This window comes from Canis lupus, chromosome 28, assembly GCF_011100685.1.
Source record: "Canis lupus familiaris isolate Mischka breed German Shepherd chromosome 28, alternate assembly UU_Cfam_GSD_1.0, whole genome shotgun sequence".
Classification (NCBI taxonomy): domain Eukaryota; kingdom Metazoa; phylum Chordata; class Mammalia; order Carnivora; family Canidae; genus Canis; species Canis lupus.
In genome coordinates this window covers 37,117,897-37,138,772 of record NC_049249.1, presented here as the reverse complement: position 1 = coordinate 37,138,772, position 20,876 = coordinate 37,117,897, and the positions used below count along the sequence as shown (strand labels likewise).

At 50.2% G+C, this 20,876-nt stretch overlaps 1 protein-coding gene and 1 long non-coding RNA gene across 4 annotated transcripts in view; one reads left to right on the top strand and one right to left on the bottom strand.

Moving 5' to 3' along the window:
* The window catches only part of PTPRE (protein tyrosine phosphatase receptor type E), a 143,360-nt gene extending 127,400 nt beyond the window's left edge, over window positions 1-15,960 (bottom strand). The window contains exon 1 of one of the 3 annotated variants that reach the window (XM_038579114.1): window positions 15,163-15,960. Coding sequence is in view for 2 of the 3 variants with exons in the window: in XM_038579112.1 (XP_038435040.1) it covers window positions 13,976-14,182 (207 nt within the window). In the remaining variant the exon portion in view is untranslated. Of the gene's footprint in view, window positions 1-13,975; window positions 14,228-15,162 lie in introns of those variants that run through there. The other 2 variants (XM_038579112.1, XM_038579111.1) reach the window with 2 other exon arrangements.
* LOC111093087 lies at window positions 7,908-17,448 on the top strand. Its single transcript, XR_005380762.1, has 3 exons — window positions 7,908-8,031; window positions 8,513-8,670; window positions 13,414-17,448. It is a non-coding gene; the product is annotated as an uncharacterized LOC111093087 (long non-coding RNA).
* The last annotated feature ends 3,428 nt before the right edge of the window (window positions 17,449-20,876 follow it).

The following is a 20,876-nucleotide window of genomic DNA, read 5'->3' as shown; positions in this document are numbered from 1 at the left end:
CACAATCTGGGGTGTGCTGATGAGATCAACGTGTATCCACATTTTCGCCATAGCTCTGCCCTCGGCCTGGAGGGACAGCTGGGCTGTCTCACTGCCTTATCTCTTCCCTACTCTGCAAATCACTGGGCCACAGGTAAGGACTCCAGGGCTGGTGTCCAAGAACCAAGGGAGCCTGAACATAAAGACAGAGCCTTCAAGAGTGTCCATGGGGACTTGGCTCACATAGTTTTAGGGAAGTGGGGGAGGTGGGGCGGTACTTGCGCTGGAATGGATATCTTCTGGAAGTAAAGAAATGAACCCATAATGCATCTGTTGGGGTAGAAAGATGACTGCCCAGAGGCCAAATGCAGCAGGAAACATACCCTCTTTAGCTCATCTGGTGTCAAAAAGAATTTTATCCAGCTGTCTGCATTTTTTAAATTGCTGCATTTCCCAAACAAATCTAGATGTCCAGCTTCTCTTGCACAATCAGAAGGTGTGCCCACGGAGGCTGCATTCTGTGCATCCACCCCGGGGCCCACTCTGAGCAGCAGCGTCCCCTGTGGCCACGGCAGGTGCTGCTCCTCCCAGCTCCGGCCTGCCCGGCTCTCCTGGGCCATGGATCACACCTGCCTGACATTTGTGTCTGTGACTCCTCCGGGGCTACGGTGCCAGCACACGGAACAGGACGGGCACTCAGTAAATACATGTTGTTCCCATGACTGCTGAATGGCAGGTGTCCAAGAATCCCGGGATGGAGACAGAGAAAGCAGAGAGTTCTGGCTGGAAAGAAAGTTGAATCTGAAGTTCTCGATTTTAACATCTGGAGACATCCAAAACTAGAGCACTCTCCACAACCCGCCTTTTCAGGGCCACTGAGCCTGACCCCTCAAAAACAGCAGGGCCTCAGCTTTCCACCAACCCTGCTCTTTTTCATCCCGCCCCACGTTGCTTTGCTAGCACTTCAGTCTCCTGTTCCAGGAGGGCCTCCCCACACAGCCCTGCCTTTGCCAACGCTGTGCCTGGATCCACATTCTGCTCTGCATGGGCTCATGGGGGAAGCCCTTCATTTGTTCATTTCTGAGTGAGCACAAGGAGCGCAAGAGCACAAGGGAGAGGGCACAGTCTCCGGGGGACACAGACCAGTGAACTGCAGTGGGAGGAGGTCATAGAATGCAAAGCAGGTACCGTGACAGCAGGCCTGCACACTTCTTTATCCAGTCTTCCAACACTAGATGACTCCATCTGGGGCACCAGCTCCTAGTACCAAGCCTGGTACACAGCGGGAGCTGCAGCTAGACTCTGAAGGAGGGAACGTCCTGGGTGCAGGGGAAGCAGGAGGAGCAGGGAAGGAAGGAAGAAGGGAAGTTCCATGTGAGAGGGAAGAAGTCCCTGGGGCTTCTTGGAGGAAGGAACGAGGTGCTACTTGAGCCAAGACTTGGATGAGGGGTGCATGTAGTGGGGACATCCCAGGCTGTGTGAGCAGCACGGAGAGCAAGTGCGGTTCATTAAGACAGGTGTGAGCCAGGACACTCCTGGGAGACAGCAGGATGGGAGGTGTCAGAGGTCGGCTAGGACCTGGTCGGGGCCTGCTCTCTAGGCGAAGCAGATGGAATTCTTGCATGAAGACAACAAGGAGCATTTAACCAAGGAGGCATCCAAGTCAGGGCAGGGTTGTCAGAAAGGTGTTCTGGGGATAGGTGTGTGGAACAGATCAGAACCACAGACGGGCTGGACTGTCAGCCACTCCACGTGGCCCGCCTCCAACTGCCTCTCCTTTGGGACCCAGCTCTCCCCTCTACTCATCTGGGCCCTGCCTCCACTCTGATGTGTGGACTATGTTTCCTTGGGTTGTTCTTTCACTTTCCATGTATCCGAACTGCCTCTCCACCTGCACTGGGACCCCGGGGAGGACCAGGCTATGTTTTCTTGCTCCACGTATCCCCTGGCCACCACCCCACATGGAGATACAGTGGCCTGCACCCAGCTGACCCTTCCAAAATATGTGCTGCGATTGCTCATGATGACAAAGAATCCTCTGTTTGGGCCTCTGGCCTGTTTGTTTATTTGTTTGTTTCTGGAATAACTAAAGACCTAAAATGTGAAAATCCTGTTCGGACACCGCAAAATGCATTCATCTTCCAAAGATAAAACCTAACATGCACTGGATGTTTGCTCTAGGAAAAGATAAAGTTCATAAATAAAGGACGGTGAAGGAATCCAGAAAGGATCATCCCAAGAAGAACTCTGTGATTGATGGAATGATTTGTTAGCATAGGAGGAAAGTTCTCAAGTCATATTTTACTGCAAAAGCTATAATGTGAACCACAAACAAATGATTTCACTTGCTGAAACATCTGGAAAAACATTTCACTGGAATGTTATGCTATTTAAAGATCATGAATGATGGAGATTAGTTCATAGCCTTTGTTCAGAAAGGCATTCATAAGCTTGTGTTCGAAGGGAGGGAAGCATTTCTCTGCAGCGGGCAGCTTGCGTGTGCCAGGTTCCTCTAGCTCTTTACATAAGATCCGAAACACAGTGCCCAGATTTACCCCAGTGCGGAGCACCCTGGGATCGTCAGGTCCGGGCAGGGGCGGAGAGGAGAGATTTGGGGCCTGAGGATGGAGATACTGCCTTCTGGCTCTGCCTCTATTTTTCCAATTCCAAAAGTTACAGTAGCAATTATACTAACTCACACGCTTCTCACCAGAACCACAAAAGAATATAAAGAAGTGAAATGGGCAGCCCAGGTGGTGCAGCGGTTTAGCACCGCCTTCGGCCCAGGGCGTGATCCTGGAGACCCAGGATCGAGTTCCATGTCAGGCTCCCTGCATGGAGCCTGCTTCTCCCTCTGCCTGTGTCTCTGCCTCTCTCTTTCTCTCTCTGTGTCTCTCATGAAAAAATAAATTAAAATCTTTAAAAAAAAAAAAGAAGTGAAATATATCTTAAAACTTAAAAAAAAAAAAAAGGTAGCATTGATCCAACAAGGATTGGGTATATATCCAAAGGAAATGAAATCACTATCTGGGAGAGATATCTGTACCCCCAACATCCTGGCCGTTCGCTGCAGCACTATTCACAATAGCTAAGATACAGGAGAAACCTAAATGTCTGTCGATGGATGAATAGCTAGAGAAAATGTGAGATAGATATATATACATATAGAGATATACACATGTATCTACTATTATATATTATGCACACATAGGTACACGTGTTATATACTATACATAATGTACCACATACATATAATTTATACACGTATCACCCACACATGTGGACATTACACATGAAATATGTGACATGCATATGCTTTATATATAAGGGAGGTGATGAGTGTGTTAACCGGCTTGGGCATGTGATTATGTTGTTCTACGTGTATCAAATCCTCACGTTGTACTCTTCAAACATATACAATGAAAAGTAGCATCAGTCCTAAAAATATCGTGAACTGAAGAAAATATAAACCTACTTTTTAAAAAATGTCTGTGTAAGCAGCAAATAGGGTCATGATAGCGCAGTGTCCCTTGATGAGGACGAAGCATCCAGCTCACTGGCACAGACCCGCTGGCTTGTTCACAATGACTATCTCATTTGGCAAATTTTTTTTTTTTCGGGGGCAATTTCCTTAACAGTAAAGAAACTGAGTCCTCGGGACGTCTGGGTGGCTCAGTGGTTGAGCATCTGCCTTCGGCTCAGATCGTGATTGCAGGGTCCTGGGATAGAGTCTAGCTTCGGGGTCCCTTCAGGGAGCCTGCTTCTCCCTCTGTCTGTATCTCTGTCTGTGTGTGTCTCCCATGAAAGAAAGAAAGAAAGAAAGAAAGAAAGAAAGAAAGAAAGAAAGAAAGAAAGAAAAAGAAACTGAGTCCTCAACAGGAGAGCGATTTTGCACACAATGGCAGGACATGGGGAAAATGCTGGTCTCCTGACTTTAAACCAGCATCACATCCAAGTAGCCTGCTATTCGGACACCCGCGGGCATTACAGCTTTTTAAAAAATACATGCGATGCTATTATCTACTTGAATATCATTCATACATCTTCACTAATATTTCTAGGTAAGAGCCACAGGCTTAACATACATGCAAACTTCAAAGAAGTTTACTTTTAAAAAGCACAAGTCAGGAATTCCCCCCTTTTCTCCCTCGTGAGATATTGGTTCTACCTGGATGGGGAAAGGCCCCAGGACCTCGGTCTCCTTGTCTGCAAAATGCCATTCCCGGTTTTGGCAATCGCTAGAACCACTTTCAATTCAGAGTCCAGGATTCTTTTTTTTTTTTTTTTTTTTTTTTAGAGTCCAGGATTCTAATTGTAAACCAGACTCCTGGTTTCATTTGGGCAAGTGCAGAGTTGCAAATCACCCAATTTTCAACAATTCCACAATGAGTGAACAGTACAGGGTGCTGGAGAGGAATTTTAATCAAATGATTCATGAGGAGGTGCCTGCCTTCCATTTCTTCCTGAGGCGGGGAAACATGCAGATTTTTAAAAAGGCACTGTCATGTGAAATACAGCTTAAGTCACATATTTCAAACCCTAATCCCATTAATAAAAAATTTGCAGCCAGGTCGCTGGAATCAATACCCTCATACGCTTCCGCCTTTTGTTCTTCAAGTATTTTCAGGAATAAAAACTTCAGCATTATGCCCGCCGGAGAATGTAACTGTCTCTGGAGGGAGAAGCACACGCACGCAGGGATTGCGAGTCCAGACCTTGAACCTCTATCCGTTCTTAGACCGGCTGCCTCCACTGTACCAACAATCGTGACTCACACCTCTTAAAAGGACAGCAACAGCAAACACTTGTCATCTTTAAACTGACTTGGGGGCTGCCTGGGGGGCTCAGCTGATCAAGCATCTGGTTCTTGATGTCGGCTCAGGTCATGATCTCAGGGTCAGGGGATCGAGCCCCGCTGAGTGCAGAGCCTGCCTGGGAATCTCTCTCCCCACCCCCAACCCTATGCATGGTCATGAACTCTCTCTCTCTCTTTCTCAAATAAATAAATAAATCTTTACACTGAATTGGAATTAGAAACATTAAAAAAAAAAAAAAAGAAACGTTTAGCTAATTAGCCATGAGGACACCAGCAGGGGGAACAAGCCAAACATTCGGTGAGCTGGGACAAAGCGGTTCTGGGGAGTCACAGAGCCCAATGGGCTGGGTGTCAGGATCAGGGCTTCAGTATGGTTACCTATTTGAAACGTGACGTTATTTGAACGGCCTGTTCAGTCTTTACGCTATTTTTTTTAAAGGAATTAAGTTCTTTTTTTTAAATTTTTATTTATTTATGATAGTCACACAGAGAGAGAGAGAGAGAGGCAGAGACATAGGCAGAGGGAGAAGCAGGCTCCTTGCACCGGGAGCCCGACGTGGGATTCGATCCTGGGTCTCCAGGATCACGCCCCGGGCCAAAGGTAGGCGCTAAACCGCTGCGCCACCCAGGGATCCCTGTCCTTACGCTATTTAATTAGCGGTGGCCAGTTTATGTATATGTGTCTGGGCTTTCCCGGATCTGTAACTGCAGCCCTCAGTGTCCCCAGCATGACCCTGGGTGGGGGTGCTGGAAGCTTCTCCAAGCCAGTGTGCTTTGCAGAACAGGTCAGAGAAGGGGGCCCTGATAGAAGAAGGGGACCCCCCCCACCTTAGGCAGAACAGGGACAAGTGGATGAAGGTGAAGGGCCCAGACATCACCCCAGCCTGTGTCATAAGCAGCTGTCTACTTAAGACCGGCCAGTTATGTCTGGACACCGTGAGCATCAGTCATCAGGAGGAAGGACAAGGAGGGCGGGGGGCACCCCTGGCACAGGGCAGGCAAGGGCAAGTCTCAGAAGTGGGTCAGCCTGAGATGATCTCACACCCTGGGCAGCCCAGAGCCTGAGAGTCTCTGAGTTGATTTTCATCACAAAACCTCTGCTTTATTCATGGCCAAACAGCAACCCACCCGGGAGCAGGGCCACCTTTGCAAGACAAGGGCAGGAAAGCTCAGAGGAAGGAGGAGGGGACCCCACACCTGACAGCAACCAGAGGGGCTGCTGGTGGGCCGGGAGATGACACTGCCAGTCATATGTCCCCGCTGCCAGCCTCTCCATGGAAACCGGAGGAGAGGAGTACAGATACAGATGGGAGCACCGGCTAATTAGAGCCTTTCAAGCACCACAGAGGCAGAGCTAGGGGGATGCAGGGTCGGCTGGAAACCCCCTTCCAGGAGGGGTACCTTAGCGGGACCCCAAACACCAGCCCCATGCTCAGCACTGCCAGGGAGAGACACAGCAGTCCTCTGCATAGAGATCTAAAGAAGGAGGCCTCCCAGCCCCTCAGACACCCCTGGGTCCCCCTGAGGCTGTGCCTTGTGGACGGGCCACCACCCCACAGCCAGGGCAGCCCTTTCCACACTTGCACGCACAGCTCCCCTTGCGGCTGGCCCCTGGGCCTCAGTGCTCCAAAACCTCTCCAGGCCGGTGGGGTGCAGGCCAGGTTCTCTTCCTTCTCCATGAAAGAGGACATAGCTCACTGTCCCATGTGAGCTGGGCAGTACCAGGGCCGGACTACGGAAGTGACGAAGTTCCAGCAGCCACCACATCCTTAACACATGCTGATCCTCAGGGAGGAAGGCAGCGTTCCGGGAAACTGGAACCGCCACCAGTCAGCCACGATTAGATTTTCCCATTTGCAGAGAGAGCCAAGTCCCATTTAAAGGGAGCATCTTATTTCTTGAAGGGGGCATCTCAAAGAAACGTCCCAAAGGACCAATGTGTGGGCCTTTGTCCCCAAAGCAAATAAATATTCCAACACACTGAAGGACAGGAACATCATGTTAACACATGGGCTGGGGACGGGGAAGCGATACGATGGAGCCTGGGAGCTGACGCTGTGTCTGCAGGCTGGGCTGGCCCCTGGCACCCTCCAAGAACCCACTAAGATGCTAAGAAAAAGGGGAAGGCGAGCCTCATCTTTTCTGCTTTTGATTCCAAGATTACCCCCTGCAAAGAACCTTTATTGCAGAAACCCCATTTCTCTACAACGGTTCCAGAATTTTTCAGAACAAGTATGAGAAAGAAAGCTAAGTTGCAATCACTAGATTCCTTCTCCCTCTTCCCAAGTGTGTGTGTGTGCGTGCGCGTGCATGTGTGCATGCATCTGCGCATCTGGTTGTCCAAGTAGCATTATTCTAGCTTTCCCTAAGTTACAAATTATTTTCTTCAGTATTACTTCATTAAATCCTACAGGCGAGATTATTATCCCCATGAGACGAACACTGAGGCTTGAAATCACAGAACTTGCCAAAAATGAACCAGCTTGGAGGAGTGGGGCCTGGGGACAGAGGATGGAATCCAAACCCCAAGCCTGAGCTCCTGCACTCTCCACATGGGGTGGACCCATCTTTCCCAGGCGACAGAGCTTGTCCTGGGCAGCCGCAAGGAGGACAACAACGATGTGTGTTTAAAATTACTTTCACTGTTAAATGCCCGGGAACCTCAGACATATTCTTGATGTTATAATCAAATAGCTTCTTAATATTAATTTGTGATGATTCCTGCAAAGAAATCCCTAGGAAACCTAAAATATGCCATACATTTGAGCACGTTTTCTCTCTTCGTGCATCAGAATCCTCCCAGAGTTTTAATTTGGCTCATGGTGTAAACAATTCCTCATTTTCATCCAGAATGTGCCGCATGTTGCTATGTTTTCGGGAAGGAGAAAAATCATCTTAATTTATGTAAAGAGAATTCCTAAAGATATGTATAATAGAGTCCATGAGGCGTAAACACCAAATGTGTAAATATCACAGAATTATCTCAGCACATATTGTCTCAGAAATGGAAACAAATCCCTGGGCTGCAAACAGTCACTCAGGAGAACCTTGAGTTTTGTTATTTTGCTCTGAACGTGCACGTGCGGGATGCTGGGAGGCAGGATTCGGAGAACATCCCCCGACATCCCCCCACCACCCCCGCCCGGGCTTTCTCCATCAAGCGCTCATCCAGGTGCGGCTGGGAAGGGCCGCGGCAGGTGGAATCAGGGTTACCGATCAGCTCACATCAACCCGGGGTGAGCATCGCGGATCAGGGAGTGGGCCCAGGTCCCACGAGTGAGAGAGACACGGTGGGGGGGGCGGGGACACCCCAGCAGGAGAGGGACCCCCTAGGTGCCGGCCTGATGCTAGTGGACGGGAGCCAGGAGCCACGGAGGGGGGCTGCCTTGACCCGAGGGCCACCCGACCGACGGCCTGCGTGGGAACGCGCACCCCACCAGCTGGCCTTGGGAGCCCCACATCCGGAGCCCCCGCCAAGGAGCCCGGCCCTGCCGACACCCTGATTTCGTCCCCTGAGCATCTAACGGAGAACCAGCAAGACGCACACAGCAGCTGTGCTGGGCCCTGACCTCCGGAACTGGGGGTCTACGCTGCTAAACGTTTGCTAACTTGTCACAGCAGCAGCGGGAACCTGATACGGTGGAGAGGGAGAGTGGCCCTGAGCACACGCGTGTGCAAATGAGCAAAGGCGCCTTCTCCACCCTGCTTTCTCTGTAGGCTAGGAGAAAAAAAGAGTAGAAAGGGACACCCATGAGGCCTACATGAGGTCACAGGACTCCAAATGGACTCCCCGAGGTGCTTCTGCTTTATAACCGTTCCCATCTTTGCACCCACGGAGATCCTCGTTTGCACGAGGGACTGCACACAGCTAGGAGGTAAGGAGTTTTTTTCTATCTCTTACTCCCAGAACCATAAGCACTTAACATTCATTTGCATATGCTAAATGTGCCAAATATAAAATTTAGGGCATCAATTTATCACAAGTGCTCATTCTAAAGCAATAATTAACACATGGCAGCGTTCCTCACCACGGCATGTTTTCATGTATGCGCCCAACATGAATTTTCAACGTATACGTTGCATTTACTTTTCTTGTTCAGTTTCTTTTTTCTTTCCTTTTTTTTTTTAAAAGATTTAATTTATTTATTTGAGAGAGAGAAAGAGTACGAGCAGGAGGAGGGGCGGAGGGAGAGGGAGAAGCAGACTCTCCACTGAGCAGGGAGCCCGACGATGTGGGGCTTGATCCCGGGGCCCAGGATCACCACCTGAGCTGAAGGCAGACCCTTAACTGACTGAGCCACCCAGGCGCCCCTTCTCTTTTCTCTCTGATGGAGAAAAAGAGAATCCTCAGTCAGATTAATCATGTATTAATCATCATTACTATATTAATTATCAGATTAAAATAAAATAAAATAACATTTCTGGGCCTTATATTCTTTAATAGAAGAAGCACAAAAGGGCAGCCCGGGTGGCTCAGCGGTTTAGCGCTACCTTCAGCCCAGGGCCTGATCCTGGAGACCCGGGATCGAGTCTCACATCGGGCTCCCTGCATGGAGCCTGCTTCTCCCTCTGCCTGTGTCTCTGCCTCTCTCTCTCTGTGTCTCTCATGACTAAATAAATAAAAATAAATGTTAAAAAGAAAAAAAAGAAGAAGCACAAAATAAAACTCCTGTGCTGGTGATAACTAAGCTGATGATTTCTAAAAATATTAGCCACTGAAGACTGTATTGAGCCTTGTGTCACAGATTTGGTTATGACTAAGTCACAATTTAGTTATCCACTTAAAAGAGTCCACAAGACAAGTAAAAAATATCTCAACCAGAGAAAAAGCATTTTTGCTGAGACGTGAGCTCCACTGAGGAGCTGTGTTGGAAACACCAAAAATCGTTAATTCGCAGTGTTGCAGAGACAACTGCACACTCACGCTGCTTTAAGAAAAGAGCTCCTAATGCAAAAGCTGGAATGGGACCATTTTCTTGGAATATATTGGTTCACATTTTTCCTGCAAATTAAGATTCCTTCCATTTGAGTAAAGAATCGAAGAGGGCCAAAGAATTTCATAAATAAAAACAGAAGAAATGCCTTACTGCTCACTGAAGAGGAGGGGAGGCATAAGGAATCCCGCCCACACTTGAGGGTGATGTTTTGAAATCCCATTTTATGTACACCGCACAGAAAGAATGATGGGGTAGCAATATATTCTATCACGGGCAAGCTGCTACCTTGGAAATGGTGTGTGACAGACTTTGAACAAGGACATGTGCCACAAGAAAATGCAAAAATGTAAAGAATAAAACATATTTTAAGGATAGTGTGTCTCTCAAGGGCTCTTAACCCTTTTGGTGACATGGCTCCCTTGGGCCATCGAGTGAAGGTTACTCACAGAATAATACTTTCAGTGACCTCAAAATATATAGGTGGAACAACATTTAATTTTTAAAATGGACAAAAGAGGGACACCTGAGTGGCTCAGCGGTTGAGCGCCTCCCTTTGACTCAAGGCGTGGCCCCGGATTCCCAGGATCGAGTTCCACATCGGGCTCTTTGCATGGAGGCTGCTTCTCCCTCTGCCTGTGTCTCTGCCTCTCTCCCTCTCTGTGGGTCTCTCATGAATAAATAAATAAAATCTTTAAAATAAAATGGACAAAAGATTTAAGCAGACACTACCAAAGATGGGCATTGAGCAAGTAAGCACAGGAAAAGACGCTCAACACCCTTAGTCATTAAGGATATGCGAATTAAAACTGCAGTAAGATCCTATTACTCACCTATACCAAAGGCAAAAATCAAAAAAGGAAAAAAAAAAAAAGGGAAAAGACTGACAATACCAAATGCTGGTGAGTGTACAGAGCAACGGGAACATTCACACTCTGCTGGTGGGAAAGCAAAGGGTTGCCCACTATGGAAAGCAGCTTGGAAGGTTCTTATCAAAATAAACATACATGACATGCCATCCAGCAACCCCATCCTTACTCTTCCAAGTGAGTTGAAAACCTAGGTTCATACCGAAGCTTCTATGCACATGTTACAGCCATTTTATTCATATGTGCCCCAAACTGGAACCCACCCACACGCCCCACACCTGGGGAAAGATGAAACACACGGTGGGCCTTCCGTACAATGGAACACCACTCAGTAAAATGGGAGGAACTGGTGATCCACACCACACAAGAGTGATTCTGAAATCCATAAGCTATGTGAAAGAAGCCAGACTCACTAGGCTACATATTGTAGAGAGTCCAGGTATATCACGTTCTGGCCAAGACAAAACCAGAGGGAAGGAAAGACTATGGTGGCTGGGAGGTGGGGCTGGGCTTGGAGGGTCCCACTGTATAGGTACAAGGTGTATAAGACTGGAAGGTGATTATATGGAAATGAAGGGGTAAATGTTCTTGCTGTCTAAATTTACAGACCCTCTGAATTTTATCCACAAACTCTCATGAGACCCCAGGCTAAGACTTCCAGAGCCCAGATCATGATACTCAGGAACGGGATGGAAAAGAGTGTCTTGTGGCCAAACCGGCTGGCGTTCCCCATACCTTCTCTAGGGGTGCCCGCTGCCAGCCACGGCTCCCCACCCATCTGGCCACGCCTGGCAGGAAACCCTCGGGCACACTTGTCTCAGGGAACCTTTTGAAAAGGTCACACAGGACTTGCAGGTTCTCAGGGGCAGCGAACCTTGTGACCTTTGTGTCCCTAGCACCTGGGCCTAGAGACTTGATCAACCCCTGTATTTGTTAGACAAATAAAATACCTATCTTTGCTGATTTCTAAAAAAGGACATCAACTTTGCCTACGTGCCATACAACTCATACTTCCAAGTAATTTACTTAAAATACTTTATTGCATTAATACTAAGGATTTATACAATAATTTAAATGTAGAAAGGGATTTATAGCTTTATTATTTACCCAGCATACATCGTGGAAGAAATTAACCTGAAAAATTACAGTTGACAGAACCTAATTACATGAGCCACCACGGAAGCCAAAGGAACTCCTAATTTTATTTTACAACGTGTATTAAACTCCCTCCCCCGGCCTAGAACGGCTTAGTGTGGTAACTTGAAGTGTATATACCAATGCAAGGTTTAATTTTGCTTTTAAGATTAAGCAGTACATGTGTAATTTAAAACTGATCTGAAACAGCAAACAATGTCATTGGGCTTCCAATTAATGAGGTTTTGACAACTGCAAACAAATTGGATGCATAAATCCATTCACAACAATCGCTGTATTTAACAAACATGCCACTTTGCAGGGCTATTCCGCTAATTTTCATTTCCCAGGGTGAAAACTGATTTGTGCTGACCTTGACCTCTCACACAGCGCTCAGTGCTTGGTTCCGCTATAAAAGTTGGGCTAAAAGCAGGACGATATGAAACTGAACGCTACGATTGTTCTCTGATGAGACATGACGAGTGCGGCCCTTATCTACCAAACACTGTGTTTTCCGAAATGTTCTTTCCAAGGGAGACACACATTTCCAGCACACACCTCCAAGTCCGCACCCAGGACAGGATGTTTACTATTTCTCCCCTTTAATCAGGCTGCCTCGCAGATGGATTGGGGATCAGACAAGCATGCTAATCGAACCCAGCACAGCAAATCTGTCACACGCCCAGAAGAAATGGTTCTCGGTGCACAGAAAAAGACCATTAAAAACGTGGAAAAAAAAAAAGAAAGAAAGAAGAAAGAAAGAAAGAAAGAAAGAAAGAAAGAAAGAAAGAAAGAAAGAAAGAAAGAAAGAAAGAAAGAAAGAAAGAAAGAAAGAAAGAAATGGATTGGCACCGGGCAAACTTCCCACAGAAGGACGGATGGAATCGATAACGAAGCAGCGATCATGTGCGCATTTAAAAACAGTTAAAGAAAGGCCGTATCTGCACTAAGTTTTCTCCTCTTTCCTTCCTGCTCAGAAAATCCAAGCTCTAAGGAAACACACACAGAGGTCTGTCGATAAGGACAAACGCAATTTACTGAAAGAGGGAGCAGGCCAGGAAGTGGGTGCACTCAAGACACCCGGATTAACAAAACAAGAGCAATCAGAGGACGGTCTCTTTGTTAAATTAAGAGAATTGCAAAGTTTGTTCAGATGCTTTGTATGAGAGGTTGGAAAACTGAAAAAAACAACAAATCTCCCGAAATAAATCTTCTCTGAAGTTCTGTTTTAGCCATAAATCTAAAGTTTACCACTAATGCAACCTTATGAATCTTGAGGGGAAAAAAAGCAATTCAGGATTACTGTATGTAGGAAACCAATACTCTCTAATAGTTTTTGTAGACTGCATCAATTTTCTCAGCTAAAAAAATGATGCTGCCTTCTGTGTTTTATGGCTAAATATAATAAACTATGGAAAAAGCCACAGCACCTTTAAAGAATAATGTTAATACAATAATAATAAATATACAATAAAAAAAAATAAATAAATATACAATAAAATGCACCAGGTAAGCAGAAATTACTGTTCTCTCTTAACAGAAAAATTAAAATCAGGAAAGTGACTCACTTTATGCCCCACCACGGGATCAGAGTCATCTGTAATCTGGTATAAATGACGAAGATACCTCACTCAAAAATGTTACTTACTGTATTTTCTTTAACCTTATATTTTATGCCAAGATGTGAGCATCTGGGAATCATGGTCTGGAGGGACAGGAAGAGGCACATATAAGCTACCGGGACTCCCAGGCTGCAACCCCTCCAAGCTGTTCCTCCTCAGTGAGACCTAGTGTCCAGGTCCAGCGACGACACACGCCCCACTTGGCATCTGGAGTCCCAGCCCGGCCGCTTTCTCGTTATATGGCCTTGAACAACTCATTTCACTCGTCCAAGTCTCAGTTTTACCAATCATAAAAATGGGCTGACACTGCACACACAAGCAACCCCTAGACTGAAGACGATTCAGACCCACCAAGTGAACCCACAACCTTCTCCTGTGCCCTCTCAGACGGGAGCACCTTGCCACAATGGGTCTAGTAATTAAAGGAATATGTTCCTTAGTAACACAGCCCCTGAAAATATCAACCAGTACTTCATTTATATCATTTATATCAACCAATGACCCCTCTAGGTTCTAGCTCTAGAGAAGAAAGCAGCCGAATTAGCCTCATTGAGATATTAATGCCGTCCAGGTCTACAGTGAGCACCCCCCACACCCCTCGAGAGGTGTAAGAGAACCTACCGCGACGGAGACCACTCCACTCCACTGGCCTGTCACCGGCAAAAAGCGACGAGACCCAGGCATGCATCTGACACATAGAGGCACCTGAACGGCAACCATCATCAGGCACTCTCTGTCATCTGTTAGATTTTGAGAGCACCTGCCCCACCGGTCTCCCCGCCTGCTTCCAGTTCCTCCTCTGCTGCTTCTCCGTGCTCCCCAGGCCATCGGGACTGTTCCGGATGCGCAGAACCTGTCACCAGCTTGGAGCAGCGAGTCAGGTCTCCGTCTGGCTCACCACGCCCACCCCGTCCAGGCTCCTGCCCAGCTGTCACCTCGGGGCCTCGCTCCCTCATCCAGGAAGCGTGAAAGCAGCCCGAGGAAATGGAACAAGATATTTCTGCCATAATGTGAAAGCCTCTTGCGGGAGAAAAAAAATTAATGTTAAAGGTGACTCTTCCAAATGGGACTCCCCAGGTCTTAACAGCAAAAAAACAAAAACAAGAACAAAAACAAAACAAAACCAAAAAAAAGCCTGTATCTTCACTCATGCAAATGTTCCAGGTCTTACTTCTTAAATTGGCTTTTTAAACAGTCTTGCAGGTAAGATAAAATAAATAAATACAAGCTCTTTAAAAATTTTAATAGCCCCATACTTCCTTCCAGACAATCATCAATTACAGTGGAGAAAGAAAAAAACCCTCAGTGTTCTGATTTTTTTTTTTCCCACACAGCATGAGCGATTGCAAGTGGTTATCTATAAACCTGAAACATTTCCTCACTCTTGAGCAAAAGAGGATGCCTAAGTGCTGGATACTCTGCCTTGAGAAAACCCAATATACAGAGTCTTGATCTTCAAAAATAAAAAGGTTAAGAAGTGATTATTTGTTCTCTAAAAGGATTAGCTGCTTTGGGGAAGGATTATCTGCGAGACTTCTAAAAGGTATTAAGCTTAGCCAGTGTAGATAAACCACAATTCGAATCAACGTAACTTTTCAGGAATGTATGAATGTTGTAATTCGGGGTGCATTTTTTTTATTCGGGGTGCATTTGAGACCAAAAATAACCCTGGAGCTCAGTACAAGGCAGGAAGGGGGGACGTCTGCTGTCCGGGGGCTGCCCTCAGCGTCGACACTCTCTTCCTGCCTCCTGGCATCGTCTTCTGTGTGCCACCAGGAGCCCACCTGCAGGCCCCGCCCTCCACGTACCTGTAGCCAAACCGTGGCAGGGAGGTGCGACGGGCTCCACCAATCAATCCTACCCAAGACTCTGACTCTTCAGGGTGAACACACCCAGGGATGTTTCGGAAGTGTTGGCGGAAGCCACCGTCGTGAGAGGCCGGTGCCAGACATGCCCAGCAGCATCGGTGCCACGGACCACAGGCCACATCCTTACCCGAAGCTTCCTGTGGCTGGGCCTTAACTGTGGTTCAGGGCCTCCCGGGCTCCTGTCCCTCTTCTGAGCCTTGGTCTCCAGACTTCCGGTTGATTCTCAGAACGATCCAGGAACCTTCTGTCCAGTTCTTTTTCTCATTAAGTTAACCAGAGTTAACCAGAGCTGGTGTCCAGCTAAAAGCCACGACTCGCCAACCCAGGATAACAAACAGCGAGGTTCCCCAGCACCCTGTCCTATTTGGAAAGGGCTCCTCATTCCTCCCTGCACGGACAGGACCAAGCCGTGCGACCAAGAGGGCGCTGCAGGGAAGACGGCGTGACTCCTGAGCCGAGGTCCTCAAAGACGTCGTGGTTTCCGCCTGGCTTTCCCTGGGATCGCTGTCTCTGGGGGAAGCCAGCTGCCGGGGCATGAGGATGCTCGGACAGGCGCTACGCGTGGATTCACGCAGGGAGAAACTGAGGCCTCCTGCCCTCCAGCCAACCTCGGCCTGCCAGGCACGGCAGCGGGTCCTCGAGCCCTCAGGTGTGCTGGCTGCGGCCAGGTGGGATGGGGCCAACCTGCCAGCTCTGTTCTGGAGCGCAGAAAACCGCGTCAGCGTAGTCCAGGGAGCCTCCTCTGAGCCTGGGACTGCGCGTCTCCAAGAATCCCAGGGACTCCTCCGGATGCCTCTGCGCAACCTGGAGATGGTGCCATGGGTGGGGTTTTCTGTTTATTCATCACAACAGCTACTTTGTAGCAAGCTCGGCTACAGTTGCAGCAACGCTCCTTAAAACTTCTAGATTTAAACATTTTGTATTACCCAGAGTTTTGAGGAAAGATGAAAGGAGCCAGTTACGTGGGTCCGGGCCACTTTTCCCACCGTCTGTAACCCAAGGGGACCCTACTGAACATTAGCCCAGGTGGTTAATCTTGCAGTTCTTATCGCTTGGGTTCTTAAATATGCCGCAAGCACAGCGAGCGGAGGTGGGCAGAGGGCATCAGCGACTGCAGCCTGACGGCCACGCCCTGCTGACAAATCACGCCTGAACTTGTGGCTGAAGACGTGCCGTCCACCTCCACTGGCCTTTCTGCCGAGGAAAGCCATGCCTGTGCCCCTATAACTCAGCCCCATTTACACACCAACTCTTTCTCAATCGAAACCCTTCGCGGTCTGTTCTCACATCTTCCTGTCATTTGTCGGGCACCCAGTTTCCCAGAGACACCTTCTGCTCGCCCCGGGCTTTCTGGGGCTTAATGTGATTTCCAAGCAACTTGATACAGTATTTAAACGCCCCCCCCCCCGCCCGTCCCCCCGCCGCCCAACGTGCCGCTGGTGCGGTGGAGGCAGCGCCGCATTCCCACGGAGCTCCCCGGGCCCGCTCTGCTCCTTGTGGGGGCCCCGCCTCCGCCCCCCAGAAATCGGGTTGCAGGAAAGGGGCGCCAGGGCGGAAGGCGCAGCTCGCAGAGGCCGGCTCCCGTCCCCAGATTCAGCCAGCGGCTGCAGAGACACCCAGACGTGACGTGCGTGTGCTTCGGGCACACATTAAAGAGACTGGGGGCTACGTTGAGGGGGCTTTTCGAAAGCAGAAAGTCTCTACAGAGCCCTTCCAACCGATTCAAAATGATTTTCAATCAGAAGGGAACAGGCTGAGAATCGTCCCACCGTACGGCTCCCCGCAGACTCGGAGCACCCGCCCTGGGTGCTGGGGTCGGGGCTCCCCGACGGACCCCCCGAGGCAGGGCCCAGGCCCGCGAAGGCCGCTCCCTGGACGCCTCACGTGATGAGGCAATTGGCTCGCCCCCTGAGACCGGGCAGCAGCACTGGCTATTTCTTGGACTAGCTCCGGATTACTCATTTCCAAAGAATGGCATGCCAGCCGCTCTGAGGGTGAAGTGCCAGCTCTCAAGGCCTCCGGCCTGCGCAGGAGCACGGGGTGGGAGAGCCGCCAGGGGCACGAGGCGGCCGCAGCTGCCGGCAGAGCCACGGCCTGGGCCACGGGGGCCGGGTCTGGGGTCGCGCCGGTCGCCCCATCAACGCCGGGGTCCCCAGCGGAGGTGAAGGGGGGCGATGGGGAGTCTGGGGTTTCTGGAAGCAGAAGCCCCAGCGGTGAGGCTGTGAATGGGGAACCCAGAGAGGGGAGGGGGACTGGGAAGGAGGAAGGGGAGCCAGGGAGGGGGCAGGGAGGGGACAGGGAGGGGGCAGGGAGGGGACAGGGAGGGGACAGGGAAGGGGCAGGCCCGACCACAGCCCCACAGCCGCTCCGGGGGACGCTGCTGCCCGTCGCCCTTGGCCGTGGTCTCCTCCGTACGCTGAAGTCAGGAGCAGACAGGAAGGCGCGCGAGTCTACGAGACGGGGGAGCCCGTTAGGAGAAGGCCTGACAAAGGGCCCCACGCTCACGCTTCATCCTGTGCCACTCGCAGTCCTGAGGGCAGCCTCGCGCTCACGAGCACCGGCGTGGCCGGGGGCCCTGGATGAGCACGCCCCGATTGGGATCTGCACAGAGAGGAGCAGCGGGCAGGTCCCAGCAGGAAAGGCCTCCTCGGTCCCCCGCAGATGACCCGGGGACCGCATGGCCACCTGCCACGAGGCCCCGGGCCCGCTCACCAACCCCGGGCCCCACGGCGAGCCCCAGCTGGGCACTGCCAGCCGTCCAGGGGAGTCCCAGAGACAGACGGACTCACAGACACGGAAGCCCAGGCCCCAGGTAAAGGATGCAGAGCCGGGCCTGCGGACGTCATCGCCCACAGTCGGCAGGTCTTGCATCCTGTATCTGCTGAACAACTGAACGACAGATGGGGACCGTGTACGTGAGGCCAGCCGCCCCCAGGCCGGGCGCCGCTGGAAATGCCCACGGCAGCTCTATTTGGTCTAGGCCCCGTCTGCCCCAAGCTGTCCTCCTCTTAAAATCAACCCTTTGGGTGCACCTGGGGGGCTCCGTCGGTGAAGCGTCTGCCTTCGGCTCAGGTCATGATCTCGGGGTCCTGGGATCGAGTCCCACGCCGGGCTCTCTGCTCAGTGGGGAGTCTGCTCCTCCCTCTGCCTTGCATACCCCCCCATACACACACTCTACTCTTGCATGTGCTCTCTCTCTCATAAATAAATAAATAAATAAATAAATAAATAAATAAATAAATAAATAAAATCTTTAAATGAAAATAAAAGCAACTTTGAACTGGCTCTCATGAAGTCATTAACACCAGGTCATCTGACAACGTTCCACTAGGACAGAAGGGGCCAGAAAAGGAGCGTGCAGGGGAGCAGAGCACACAGGAGACTGTCCAGGACAGAAGTCTCTCATTGAGACACTCAGATGCTCCCTTCCTGATGGCCTCACTTGGGTCCTGAGAGCTGTCAGCACCAGCCAGGGTGTTGGTCGGCCCTGCGAGGCATCAATCCCTCCCTCCTGCTGCCCCCGTGGCGGAAGGTCCTGACCTCATTCCTGGGCCCCTGTGGAAGCCCCAGTGTTCTCCAGCTTGGCATCGGGATTCCCAGGGGGCTTTGTAAAACACGCAGCTCCCCAACCTCACTGCACGCACACATGGTGCTCTGGGGCCTTCCCCGTGCCTCTGATGCAGGGCCTGCCAGAGGGAGCACCTGGGAGCCTTTCCCGGCCCCTCTCTGCACTCCCAGCTCATCCCTATCCATCCTGCACATCATCTTCTCCCTCCTCAGAGCTCTCCATGGCCTCCCCCAGCCCCGGGTTGGAGCCTGGGCCCTGCTAGACAGAGACCCTTCCCAGGCAGGCCATGCTCCCATCACTGTGCTCCCTCAGTGAAGCTGGGGTCCACCTCCCCACAGGCCCCATGTGCCCCTCACATCTTCCCCCCTTGGTCCTTCTGTGGGTTTAGTCCTCGCCTTGCCCTGCCCCCACTTGGGGGGGGGGGGTGCCTGCATTTCCTCTTTTCCAGAGCAAGCCCAGTGCTACTCCGGCCTCACATGCTGCTGTATGCAGAGTGCGCTCACATATGAAAGTACTCGGAACAGGCCTGACCGGGCAAGTGTCCCATCAATACAACGGTTTCTAGGATTATCACAGCTGTTGCTTTATTTACTGCCATAGCCACCCCCCACCAAAGAGAAGGGAGGACTGACCGCTCCACTATGTATGGGTTTCATGTGTCCACAGTCTTGGTGGTTCTCAGGTCTGAATTTTTTAAATGACATTAGGTCACAGAAAAGGGGTCAGGGATGTTCATGCTGTCTGCACAGATCGGGGGGGGGGGGTGGCCTGCTACATGCAGTGTGCGGTGTTCACAGAGTCTCCCAAGACCGGCACCCCAGGCTCGGCCCCAGCAGGCCTGAGGCTGCTCTATGTGCCAAGATGTCAAGCCTCAAAAGAAGGCATGATCTCCTCAAAACCCTTACAGATCACCGCCATACAGAAAACAACAACAGCAGCATCCATTACAAAGGCAAATAACCAGAATCGACGTCATCGATTCCTGCCTGGCACCGACCATCCATTCAGGATATGCTTTTCAATATAACAAATAATAAATCATTTGCTAGACAAAAGCATGCTACAGATAAGACACACACATGCGACGGCCTTCTAACGTACCCCGGGAAGCAATGTGCCAGACAAGCCACACCCCAAATAGGCCTGTTGTGACACAGGCCAAGGAAGCAAGAGACGGATGCACAGCAGTGAGCTAATCACAGCTCACCTTCGGGGCCCGCTCAGGGTTAGATAAGGTGGGCTTTCGTCTCCCGGAACCTGACGAGGGGCCTCCATGTCCTGAGACCCCGGACAGTGTGTCAGACAGGGCAGGAAGGATGAAGGGGTCTGGGAGGTCAAGAAAAGAGGCGCTCCGGGTCAGGACAGGGGGGCCTGGAGCAGAGAGTGTGACCTTGGGCAGGCCTCAGGCCCCTCATCACAGCTGGCAACGTGCTCAGACTCTACACAGGGACGTCCCAGTGTTTGCCAAGCCTCAGAGATGCCATCTAAGATGAAAAGGGAGAACTGGCTTTGGTTTCTGGCAAACTGAAAGGCTTGTACAGAAAACATATTTTTGGTTATCTAAAAACACACGAGCAAGGCTATTAAGAAATAGCTAGAAATGAGTAAAACCCTATTCTTTTTTATTTGATGATAATAAATGTAAGGGGTGGCCCTTGGGTGTGCAATGAGTTCAGTCTCCTGAGCACAGATGTACGGCTGAACTGCCAAGTCTTGGGTCGGTCCCAGGAACCGTTCTGGGGTCCAGCCCGATATGTGTACAATGAAGGGAGAAAAGGAATTTTTAATGCAACAGACATGCCATGATCTCTGACCACCGTGACTTTTGAGAATGTTTGAAAAGCCAGGGAGCCCTCTGTAAAATTTCCTTCCTCCAGAAAGGAACACAGAACTGGTGATTCCCAGTTGGTCCAGGTCACTGGGGTTTGGACCAAAGGTTCTTTCGTGCTCACTGAGAAATCGGCGAAGGCACCCAACCAGGGTCAGAACTCCTCACGGGGGCAGCCTCGGGTCCCTCAGGCTAGAACTGGTGACTTTCCTCCCACTCTGCTGGGATGTTGAGCAGACTGGGATGCCCTACCACAAG